Source organism: Ammodytes marinus, assembly GCF_949987685.1.
Source record: "Ammodytes marinus genome assembly, chromosome: 6".
Lineage (NCBI taxonomy): Eukaryota > Metazoa > Chordata > Actinopteri > Uranoscopiformes > Ammodytidae > Ammodytes > Ammodytes marinus.
In genome coordinates, this window is record NC_137235.1 from 8,731,691 (window position 1) to 8,744,344 (window position 12,654).

General features: G+C 42.3%; 1 protein-coding gene across 1 annotated transcript in view; it reads right to left on the bottom strand.

Moving 5' to 3' along the window:
* The window catches only part of LOC307252277 (protein sidekick-1-like), a gene marked incomplete at its 5' end in the record, with an annotated part of 221,470 nt that overhangs the window by 84,320 nt on the left and 124,496 nt on the right, over positions 1-12,654 (bottom strand). Inside the window, 2 exons of the mRNA XM_080029914.1 lie at positions 858-960; positions 7,598-7,624. Coding sequence (XP_079886040.1) covers positions 858-960; positions 7,598-7,624 — 130 coding nt within the window. The remainder of the gene's footprint in view (positions 1-857; positions 961-7,597; positions 7,625-12,654) is intronic.

A 12,654-nucleotide genomic window follows, 5' to 3' on the forward strand; every position in this document is an offset into this window, starting at 1 on the left:
GTAAGCATGTTCCCACTTTCTTTTACGTGTTATAAGGTTTAGACATTTGTTTTCTTCCCACTGTATCTTGAGTGCTAGCCTGTGGTCAAGTGTTAGTCAAGTGGTGCTGAAATATAATGAAAGGAAGCTCAGCTCTCACAGCGCAGAGAGCAGCATGACTAGCCCAGAGCCCCTAATCCACGGTGAAACTCAATAGCATGTTCTCTTCAATCAATGGATTGTGCCTGTGAAAGCATATGAAAAATGCCAAGTACTAATAATATTTTCCTTGTGAATAAACTTGGAGGTAACTGTTGCTCCCCAAAACAGTTTTCAATAAAATGACACACTAGAGGCAGTGTTTCAAACAAATACAGCATTGTTTAACCTAAAGTAAACATAAGCTTGGGCTTTTCGCTCATAAAGGACACTCCAGGCAACCCTTGAAATGATGAAGAATTTGAGTTGCTTTGAAAACATCTGTTGAGTCTGACTAGACTGCACCACTCTGTCTGAATGTCTGTGTGTGTGTGTGTGTGTGTGTGTGTGTGTGTGTGTGTGTGTACAGTACTTGGCATTGGCCAGGGTGAGTCGATGGGATTAGCTTCTCCACTAATGTCGGATGGGACTTTGATGTAACTTCTGTTCAAGATAACTTGGTGCAGGTGTGTGTGTGTGTGTGTGTGTTTGTGTAAACACTACAACAGGGGGGAAAGACTTGCTGAGCTACCAGTTTATGTGGTGTCCTCTGATTGCCCTGGCAGAAAACAGTGCTGCTGCCTAGGAAGAAAGGAATTGTTCTTGTGGGTGTGCTGTGCTGTGCGTGGGTGTGTGTGTGTGTGTGTGTGTGTGTGTGTGTGTAGATGAAATAATCTTACCTGGCATTAGCAATGCACTCCAGCGTCGCCTCGCTGCCTGCCACCACTGTTGTATCTTTGGGTCCGATCACGATCGCCGGAGGCACAACTTCTAATTCAGGATCTGTGACAGAGAGGGAAAATATGAGAGGCTGTTGAGACCATAAGTCACACGCAGCAACATACTCTCTAATGAACCCCAATAGTCTCCCACTCACACCACCTTCTCTCATCACCTTTTTATAAATATTTTATAAGCATTTTATAAATGCATTTTTTATTATTATTCTATATTTTAAAGATACCTTTTATTTCTACACTTAAACTCTCCACAATTTTGTGTCTTAATGTCTCAGATTCTCATTTTATCTCGTGGGACTTTCTTTTTCATACATTTTGTATGAGCATTGTTGGACGAAGCCTGAAACGAAGAATTTCATTCAAGCATGTTTTTGTATAGTTGTAGTATTTTGCATTTTGTGGCTGTATTCTTCAGTGAGACTGTGCTATGGTAAAGATAAAATGTTGCTATAGTACAAAACCTCTTCTTTATTCCGTGTTTTTTTTTCACAGTTTAAATTAGAAGTATACAAAGTAACATCAACATTTTCAACGATAACACAGCTTTTTGTCTGAGTTTGAAGAAAAAAAACAATGGAATCCGTTTACTCAACGTTTAAGACGAATAGGCTTAACACATATCATACGTAAGGAGAAGTATTTACTATTTACTATGAAAAGATGATAGTGTATAATAGAGAATAATAGTCAGTGTGATGGAGAACAAATATTTAAGTCTGACTGAAATTCTTTCCAGTTCTAATAACAATTACAATTGTCTCTTATAGCAGACATAATTTAAATCTCACATGCACACACACACACACACACACACACACACACACACACACACACACACACACCATAATTCTCTCTTTTAAACAATAGTTGTCAAACATATTATTGTTATGTCTTAGAGACACTACCATACAAGGTATAATGATGTATTGGAGACAGTGTGATGCTGTGTGTGAGCGAGTTACATTGATAGTGTTTAGAGAAAGAATACAGTGGTTAGTTGGAGTATGTGAGCAAGTATTTAGGCCTATAAGGGGTCCAAGAGAGTATGGTGGTGTATGTGCAAGATAATGATTGTGTGTGTGGTGTGTGTGTGTGTGTGAGAGAGAGAGAGAGAGAGAGAGAGAGAGAGAGAGAGAGAGAGAGAGAGAGAGAGAGAGAGAGAGAGAGAGAGAGAGAGAGAGAGAGAGAGAGAGAGTATGATTTATGGCAGGGAATGCTCATAAGCAAAAGGAAAATAATGGGACTATACTAATGGGTTATACGTTTGAAACGTGAAACATCTGCTCAGCTAAATCATTATTAAAACAGCAGAATAGGCCCTATGTAATGAACATTTAGAATTGTTTTACATAAGATGTGAAGCTTCATATTACTGCCATGGCTATGGGTATGAACATCATTGGGTTTTTCCCATGGATACACTGTATTACTGGGTAGATTTTCAATAAGGGAGGAGTAGGGGCAACATATCAACATGCTAGAATTGATAGGTGCTGGTGGTGGTGGTGGTGGGGAGGGGGGGAGAGCAGCTTTGATCTCCCGTTTGAAAGGAGGAAGGAGGAAAAGTTGGTAATTAAGATCCCTGCTTTATTCAATAGTCTCATTCTCTATTTTTTATCGGAGAGAAAGAGCTGAAATGTCAAATCCCACTGTCACACGGAATAAGATATGCGGGTACAGGAAGACAGGCAAATGATGGTGCACACACACACTCTACTGTCTTGACACCTACACTCACTGAGGCTCCAACTCAGGGTAGAGGTTGAGTCATTACTGTAATGGAGAATAAGATAAGTGAAGGGACATCAAAAGAAAAGAGATGGGAAGTAATAGTGGAGGTCTCTATCACTCTCCAGTTCCTCCCAATTTGTCCATCACACACTCACACTCACACACACACCAGGTTTTTCTCCCTAATTTCATTGTGTAGAGTACAATTTCAAAGGTTTGATGTCGAAGAAAAGCAAAGATGGGTTGCGTGTGGGTGGGAGATGAAGAGAGAGACAGAGGGATGGTGTACAGACGGAGAGGAAGATGTACAGAGAGCAAGAGGAGAGTGTCCATTAGCTGTCGGCTGTGGGAAGCAGAGGCCAGCCGGTCAGAACTAGTAGCAATGAGTGGAGCCTTAATGGCAGCAGCGACCGCCCGGTAATAAGCACAGGGCCGGGGGTGTGTGTGTGAACCCAACCCGTTAACCTAAGGGAGGGGGCGAGTGTTTTAGGGGAGCAGACAAGACAAATCAGGACAGCTGGGACACCTGTATGACAAGTGAGAACACGGAGGAGAAAGAAAAAGGGCTCGGCGGAGAGAGATTACAGGGGAGCATGTAGATAGGGGACGCGAGGGAGGGGGGTTGCAGATGGTCTTCTTCTTCAGTGACAGACGTGATGGTAGGAGTAGAGGGGAAAGCAAAATGCCATATGGTTGTGTGATCTGAGCTCTTCTTCTCCCTCTGTCTGCCTCTCTAACATCCTCTCTCTCTTTCTCTCAGGGGAAATCTCATATCAGTTCAGCTTGTCTGTATCTCTCATTCTCCACGGCCTAGCTTCACTCCCTTGTTCCCTATCATCCTCTTATCTACTTCTTTTTGTTGTTTGAACAGGCATTATTAAATTAATCATTTTTAACTTAAGCAAGGAGAAATATTCAAACTGGCAGACAGGGTTATTATAAATGAGTGTGTGTGTAAGAGAGAGAGAGAGAGTGTGTGTGTGTGTGTGTGTGGGCGCGCGCAAGCTGCGGCAGCTAAAAGGCTCCCTGTAAGGATTCTACAAAGAGAGTCCAGAAGTTTAATCTAACTCCATTGGATTCCTCATTTAGCAAATGAGAAGCTGCATGTGGCAGAGAAATGGAGAGTGGAAAGGATGGAAAGAAAGAAAATGCATGGAGGGTTGTAACATAACGAAGCAATATCAGAACAACTAAAGGCTGAAAAAAAGCAAACATTCTGTGTCTGCACATGGATTTGGGTTTCTTTAGCACCAGAGACAATGTGACGCACTGCAATGTTGCAATGCTGTCGTCAGTGCAATCACTGCTGATTGACAGTTAAGGCTGAGGTGACACAGATGTATGTGTGTGTGTGTGTGTGTGTGTGTGTACTGAGTGAGTATTCAGATGGAAGAATAATATCCTAAATTAAAAAATGAATTCAAGGATGGGAATTATGATAAAAGGATGGTTGGTAAAAGGATTGATGCAGCTTTAGGGCAGGAAAGGGATAGAGATGTATGAACAGAGGGCGAGAGACATTGATGGAGAGAGACACAATGAGAGAGAGAGTGAGATGAAAGGGTATTCCATCCACAGATTACAATGTAATCCCTCGTGGAATGGATTCCCTCAGATTACAGCTTGTTCTCCTATAAAATCTGCCAGTCACCCCAAAGTCCCCATTGTGTCATTAAGTCGGCCTTGGGGTGTGTGTGTGTGTGTGTTTGTGTGTGTGTGTGTGTGTGTGAGAGAGAGAGAGAGATCTATATTTGACTGGAGATCTGTGTGTTTTAAGCCTTTCAGACAAATCTCTGCCGAGACCTAGAGAGCAGAGAGATTGGCTAAGGGGTGAACATACACATCCATCTCTTTGCCATGCATGCTTGAACACGCACAAACACAAACAAAAACACAAACACACACACACACACACACACCAGGAGGCTGGTATTAGCTGACTCTGACTGTGTATTAATAGAGTTGTCAGATAGGTGTCTGTGGGGTTCGCAGCCAAATAACACAAATCACACTGAGACCACAATGCACGACACAGAGAAAGAGAGAGGGTGAAATTCTAAAATGGAGAGAGAGGGAAGGGACACTGGAAGTCGTGGGTTTAAAGAAAAATGGATAGCTTCTTTTTTGGATGATATACAAAAATAAATGTAGAAAAGAAGGTGATAATTTGCACTTCCTCCCTGGAGAATACTGCATGTGTGTGAGAGTGGGGTGAGTGTTTGTGCGTGTCACTGCACTCATTAATGCTGCATGCTGACAGCTAAGTGTCATCCTCTGACTACACTTGCCTTAGAATGCCAATATAAAACCACACGCCACAACATGCCCCCCCCCCCAACACACACACACACACACACACACATAAAGCCACACAACACCAAGAGTAGAAGATCCAAGCCCCAAGGGGAAACAGACACAGACAATGAGAGGCAGTGAGAGGACCGAGAAAGATGCCCGATTTTAAATATTCATCTCTTCCTTCAGCTGCCAAGCCCTTTATCTATGTCTGTCAGGGTGCCACACAAGTGATGGAAGGATGGAAGGAGGAGATGGAAAGAGAGGGAGAGAAAGAGAGGAAGAAACAGGATACATGTAGCAGTAATGTTGAGGCAGGGCAGGGGTTAAGCTATTGGGACTGCACCACAATGATTATTTGATTAATTCTTGGTAGAATATTTGTTGCGTTTTTTCGGCTGCTTGACTAAAACCCACCATGACATAATGAGGTAGCATTTCATCATCACTATACTGAAATAAGGGTGTGTGCAATTGCTTCATGGCTGCAAGCATTTTTCTGTGGGACAGTGGGAAAAAAACGAAATATGTTTTTCCCACATTAAGTCTGAATATCAACAACACATGACATTTGCACATTTTGTTGGTACTCAAAAAGGAGAAAATGTCAATGCTGTATATGAATATGTCCCATACTATTTATACTATATGTGCCCAGGAAGGAACTTCACAGCCGGGCTGGAGCACTCCCTGTTCTCTGCGACCCAGTGCTTGCATACCAGTATCAGATCAACACACTCGTGGCATTTGTAATTGTGTCGGCCCGGTGTTAAATGTGCAGCAACAAGAGGCTGCTTGAATGCCGTGGGGGAGAAACACTGGCACTTCAGTGTGTTTTAGCCCAGCTCTTGTCACAGACACTGAGGTGATGCCGTAGGAAAAAATGAAAGCATGTTTGATGTATTAGACAAAATATTGCCCTAATGAAGCAAAAGCCAGAGACTTACTTGTGCCACCACACTCATATGGTATACTTGTCTCAATGCAATATTCTTCACACTCTTTTCAGTGTGCTATTGCCTATGGTACTATGCTCACTTTAAATATTTTAATTTGTTTGTATTTTAATTCTAAAGAGCCAAAGGTAATTTGATATGTATTGTTATTTCATTGTATTGTGTGTGTTGTATTTTGTGTTGTTGACCTGTGCAGGGACTGCAGTGCAGACGGAAATGAGCAAACTGCTATAATCTGGTACAATCTGGTTTCCCTGTGAGATCAATGTTCTTTCTGTAAATGGTCCCTGACTAATCTAATACAACTAAACTAAACTCTTTGCCATCACATAGCTCACCTAAAAGCTTTTCATACACAGTAGAATCTCATCAAAAGGCCCACCTCCACCAGAGCCTCCTCCTGTACACTCTGAGTTAATGCTTCCCTTGGTAGGAAGTCATTATCATCCCACTCCCTGTTATGCTGAGCTAAGTGTTTCCTTATGGGGAGTGACAAGGTCAGACAGCCAAGACACCAAATATCAACACTGACTTAATGATAATCCTTTCTGGTTCTTCTCTGATGTAGTCCATATCCAGAGTGTTGCTATAATTCAAAGTAAAATGTCATCAGAAGGCTCTTCCAGCTCGTCCCTCACTTGCTGTTGGAAAGCTAATGATGCTAGGGGGCGCCTTTAGCTCAGTTGGTAAGGCGTCCCCCTCCCGGGCCGGGCCCAGCAGCAGACCCGGGTTCGATTCCCACCCGCGGTCGTTCTCTGCATGTCACTCTCCTCTCTGCCCCATTTCACCTCTGTCTCTCTGCACTATCAAATAAAGCATAAAAATGCCCAAAAAATATAAAAAATAAAAAATAAAAATAAAAATAATGATGCTAGCAGGCGTCTGTGGCTAAGCAGCTGGAGAGATCTTCCATTGATTTCAGGGTTGGTGGTTCAATCCCCTAGCCTCCTCCTGCCACATGTTGAAATGTTCCTCGGCAAAACACTAAACCCCAAATGGCTCCTGATGGTTACCTTACACCCTGCATGGTAGCTGTGTGTGTGTGTGTGTGTGTGTGTGTGTGCGTGTGTGTGTGTGCGTGCGTGCGTGCGTGTGTGTGTGTGTGTGAATGGTTGAAAGAGACCAACTATGTAAAGCGCTTTGGAAAAAAGGCCCTATATAAGTGCATTCCATTTACCAAGCTGTCACGGATACTTATGCATTATGTTCTGCCAGTTCCACTACAGTGAATTGACTATTTTATAAATGTTTTATTCTAAGGCCAAGCTGAACCAATATATGTTATACTGAAGCAGATATTGTGTGATGAATGGATTGTGATGAATAAGCATACTACTGCACCCATACTGTAAACTGGCATAGTACAGCAACAGCCTTGAACTTAGGTGTCCAAATGTAGCTTTTTTTATTCTAGCCACTATAGCAGAAATTTTGCTATAGTAACAACATTTATAACCTTAACAGCGGAAACCCACCACTGCTGCCAATGTCACCTTTAGCAAAAAGCATTCAGCTGAGCAGCCCTAAGCTCAGACCCTCTGGTAGGAGCAAAGAGTCACAGCAATACGTGGTCTCTGTTTATACAGGGGGGGAGAGAGAGAGAGAGAGAGAGAGAGAGAGAGAGAGAGAGAGAGAGAGAGAGAGAGAGAGAGAGAGAGAGAGCAGGGAATTTGATGTAAATGTAAACGGCTTCTTTACCTGTTGACCCACGGTTCTTCTTGCCAACTGTCCGTCAGCCAAAACAAAATAAGATAAAAAAAGAGAGAATTGGGTCACAGTGGGAGATAGGGAGTGAGGGAAAGTGGGGAAAACAGGAGAGATATAATTTAGATTTTAAGTGCTTCTTGATGGCGCAGCAGAAAAAAAGAAACATTTTTGCAAATAATACACGTTTTATAAAAGCAAAAGAAAATACAGGCTTTCACAAATGAGCATCTCCTGAGTTGTGGAGACACACAGGAGGAGGAGGAAAAACACAATACAGACACAGGGAGCAAGATACAGTGTAAATGGATGAGCGGCAGCAAGAGACAGAGAGGAAGCATGTTATCATGGAGTCCACAGGAAGACAAGATGTTTACAGCCCATCCATCAACTGCCAGCTTCCCAAGTTGTGTGTCTCTCTCCTTTCTTCTCCCACAGTATGGTTCCACCTCTTTCTTTCTCCATGTATTTGTCATAAGTCTGAAGGTAATGGGGCTATAGACGGTGCAAAAATTATGGCATTGACATTCTACTGGCAGAAAATCTACATCCACTATTCATCTATCAATACAATACCCCTCCACGCTCCTATTCAGCCACTCACTCAACACTTGAATACTGGGTGTGTGTTTGTGTGTCTCTGTGTTTCGATTTTAGAGAGTTTATGTGTGTATGTGGAGTGAGCAATGTGCGTCAGGGGCCATAATTTAGTTCCGACGTGTCACATCAGCATCAGTGCAATGTTTGTTCAACCCATGCAACAGACACACACACACGCACACATGCATGCACACATGTGAATGGCACAAATGATGCACAGTGAGTAAGAAAAACAAAAGCAGTCAGAAAAACAAACTAAAAAAAGACCAGAGACGGGAGAGCAACATTATTATTATTTTCTTAAGTGTTTTGTTTAGCCTCAGTACTTGAAAAATGTCTCCATAGCGTGAATGAAAATGACTACTTTCTGATATTGATAAAGACATCGCAGTATACCTCTCTTTAACAGAAACTAAACAGTGCAATCTTCCTTAATAAAAGGCTGTTGGTTTAAAATGCATTTGTTTTAGCTACTCAAAACTAAGTGTATAATCATAAACATGTATTAAGGATTAAGGTATTTGGGGAAATTGGTATTGGCTACAATAAAACCCACCGATATCCTGTCCTTTCTTTACCTTACTCTGCTGTGTATTTTGTCCAGTTCAGGCTGTTTAATATCAGCAGGGCACTATGGTGGGAGCATTACGGTACATACCGTATGAGTGAAAATAAGAGTGAGAAATGATTTGGCCACAGAAAAAATGATGGATTATTTTGATATTGGTACCACAGCTCAGGGGTTGCATTGGGAATAATATTTAAAAGCTAAGCCCAGACCTATTGGAAACACACATAAGCAGTTTAACCACAGCACAGTGTCTGCTGGTAAGCAGCAGTATTGGGAAGTTTTTTATGAAGGAGAGTCTGAAAGGGGATCAGCACGCACATGCACACGCAAACACACACACGAGCAGCTTTAGACTGGGGGGCATAAAACTCAGTGTGTGTATTCAAATTATGTGTCATACTGAGTCATCTTCAATTTCAAATGGGAACGGAGAAACAATGGGGACATCAGGGGACAACAGCGAGCACGCGCTAGTGTGTGTGTGTGTGTGTGTGTGTGTGTGTGTGTGTGTGTGTGTGTGTGTGTGTGTGTGTGTGTGTGTGTGTGTGTTGTTCACAACACCACAAAGCATCTTATGTTCAGCTCAATCTGCTAAACAAATCTTCCAGTAACTTTGGCTTCCCTCATTGTTTTTTCTGAGCCCTTTGAAATACCTTGGAGCATTTGTCGTTTTAATCACTTTGCTTATTGATGTGCGTTTCACGGAAGAGAGATAACTAGCGTAGCGCTGTTTAATGATGTTTTCCTCATCCAACTCTTAGCCCTGTATTTATAGAAGACAGGCCATCATTTAGTATCATGGTTGATACACAATGTGATGTGTTTAGAATACAGTTTGAGTTTCTTATGAAAATATTGGTTTCTTCCTCAGCCCTTGAGTATGATTTGTATTCATGAATTCCCCATTGTGTATTCAGCTGCCTAAAGGACATATAAACAAACAGGTCACCATGTCCTCTGTGTGTGCTTGCCACAGCGTGTGTGTTTTTTTCACCATTGGATGTCTATGTGTCTGGGTGAGAACAAAAGGGATTAAATAGTTACAATATATTTGTGTGGTGTGGCTGCTCTTCAATAAAACAATGGTGTGTCAGCTGTGCCCATGATCCCTTTGTGTGTATAAAGGCTTCTGTTGCTATGTGTTACCAGCAGACCTGTGCAGGTGTTGAACCTTCAGTGCCCAGCTGTGGGTCACCTATTCGCCCCGGAAACTCTCCCCATCTCAACACACAAACAACCCTGCAAGGCCTTCCTTCCATCTACATACAAGCATATACACCCTTTGCCCTGGCTGACAAATCCATTCTCCTTCTCAGACTCGCTTCCTTCTCACCACCCACCCACATCTGCATCCACTGTCTGTCACATTTCCCCAGGCCAAAGAATAATTTCTTCAACACACACACACACACACACACACACACACACACACACACACACACACACACACACACACACACACACACACAATCTCACCTTCTATCTCAGTTTGTAAGTTTGACCAGAATTTGGGGAGAGCGATGCTTTATATATGGCATATTACGACGCAGTGATTAGGTTAAAATATTAAATCTTGTTTGTTTTTTTCTCCCCACCCTTCACTCTCTATTTGTGCCAAATCCTGTCTTTTGCTTCTCCTTCCCACCAGAAATGTGGAGTCTGCGAAGGTTACATCTTCCTGCTGTCTCCCTGTCTGTACCAAAGACTAGAACCAGTTGACCTTTCCAATTTACCATGTCAATCATGCCCACACACACAGCCAGTATGCACAAGCCAGTCTCTCTAGTACACACACAGGTAAAAGTTGGTGTCAATCATCCTTGCATGGAATCCCAGATGACACCAGGTTTTGACATTCTCTTTGCTCACTGTCTGAAAGTTAAAAAAAGAGAAGAAGTTAGCTTATCTCAGCCTTTCTCCCTCCTCTGCCCTTTTCCCCTTCTTCAATGCTTATATAATTCCTCTCCTCTCTCCTCTCATCCCATCTCTCTTCAGACATTGGGTCTGTTGGTGCCCAAACAGATGCCTGCAATCAAATATGCACTTGAGATATAAAAACCCACCCATGCCTTGTTAAACATTCCTCTTATCACCTCAAGAGTCCAACAAAGAGCCCGGGAATGAGACTATGAATAAAGATGAAGACAACCTGCGTTACAACAGAAAAATAACATGAGAGTGACATGTTAATAAAAAATGCTTTAGATAGATGGAATAGATGTTCAAACTGTGAGCCTAATGGTGGCATCATGAAAAGAGAGATATCATTTCCAGAGTGCTGCTTCAGCAAGTTTGTGCCTCTGATATTAGACAGGGAGGGAAACTAGGAGGCCCTGTACTAGAAACATTAAAAAGGCAGGACAGAAGAAGTGAGGGATGAAAGGCAAAGGGGAAGGTTGGAGCCAGAAGGTAGGTCTATAAAAGGCAGTGATGATGTGCAGCTGTATGTCCAGCACCTCGGGGTGAAATACCAGATGGAGAGAAAGAGAGACCACAAGAGAGACAAGAAAGAGGAGATGCATCATTACTAAAGCAAGTTGTTTCGCCCCTTCTCCTTTTGCCTTACCCAGAGTGCTGCAGGGTAATCCCTTACCTCACACTTCATTGTCACCCGTTTCCTTGTCTTTATCTCTCTACGGCTCTATCTATCACCGCTCTTTGTCCAGCAGACTGGAGGAACGATGTCCCAGGGACCTCAGCGTAAGTCAATGTGGCTCATATATAAGAGGATGCTGACTTGTTAGTGCCTCCTTTAGAAACAAGCGGTAATCCGGCTAAGCGTGCACTGCCTCCCTGTGAAGCTTCATGCTGTAGACAAATGTCCATTCATTTACTACATGCCAGCAAAGCCTGGAGGAATGTGACAGATGAGTGTGACATGTCCTGGCATTTCCTTCAAGGCTAAGACACTCAACATAAACACATAGTCTTTTGGAGGGGAATAAACATGTGAATACTGTACTCACAATATATTGGGGAAACTCCCTTGAAGAAAAAAAAAACCCTCTACCCAACACTGTAGATTATATTCTAAATTTCCACAATTAAGGATTATCTTTATTATACACTTGTTTTGGGCCCCTAAACAGTGTGCAATGTTGGGCTGTCCCAGGACTAACCTACATTGCACTGAGATGTGATATTTAGAGTTTTGTTGACTAAAGACAGGTTGCGTAAAACCTATTTAAAAAAAATGTGACTGTTGCTCCAGCCTGCAGTTACAAACCAATTTATTAGAAAACGTTAAATGATGCAGAATACACTGGCGTTGTAGCATAATGCTTCTGCTTAAAATAGATTCACCTAAACTCACTTTGCCAAATTGACATTCGATGTTATCCTCTATTCCCTGGACACGATCGCTAAGGAAGGCTCTAATTGAATTGACATCCCTGGACCCCCAGAACTAAGTCCTGAGAGGAACATGAATTGTGGAGTTTGCTTTGCTGTTTAATGCTGCAATTTAGAGAAACTAATTACTAAAACACTAAATGTAGGTGAGGAGAGGTTAATATTCTCATACCAATTAAAATCCCCAATCCGGGCAGGATTTAGATAATCATTTGGTGACTATCACCAAAGCTTCCTGCATTATCTCGCCAACAAATATTTCCTGTTTATCTGAATGTGATGCTCATCTCATTTAGGTCTATTTTTTGTAAACCAATTACCTGCAGACAAAGCCATATTTAGTCCTGCTGTGCGTGCATCTTACTAAAACAAAAGAAAGTAGATCCAACTCTTACAATTATAACCATGCTGACTGACTTATTGTCCATTATGTAAAAGTGCATGTGAGTGAGTGAGTGAGTGAGTGAGTGAGTGAGTGAGTGAGTGAGTGAGTGAGTGAGTGAGTGAGTGAGTGAGTGAGTGAGTGAGT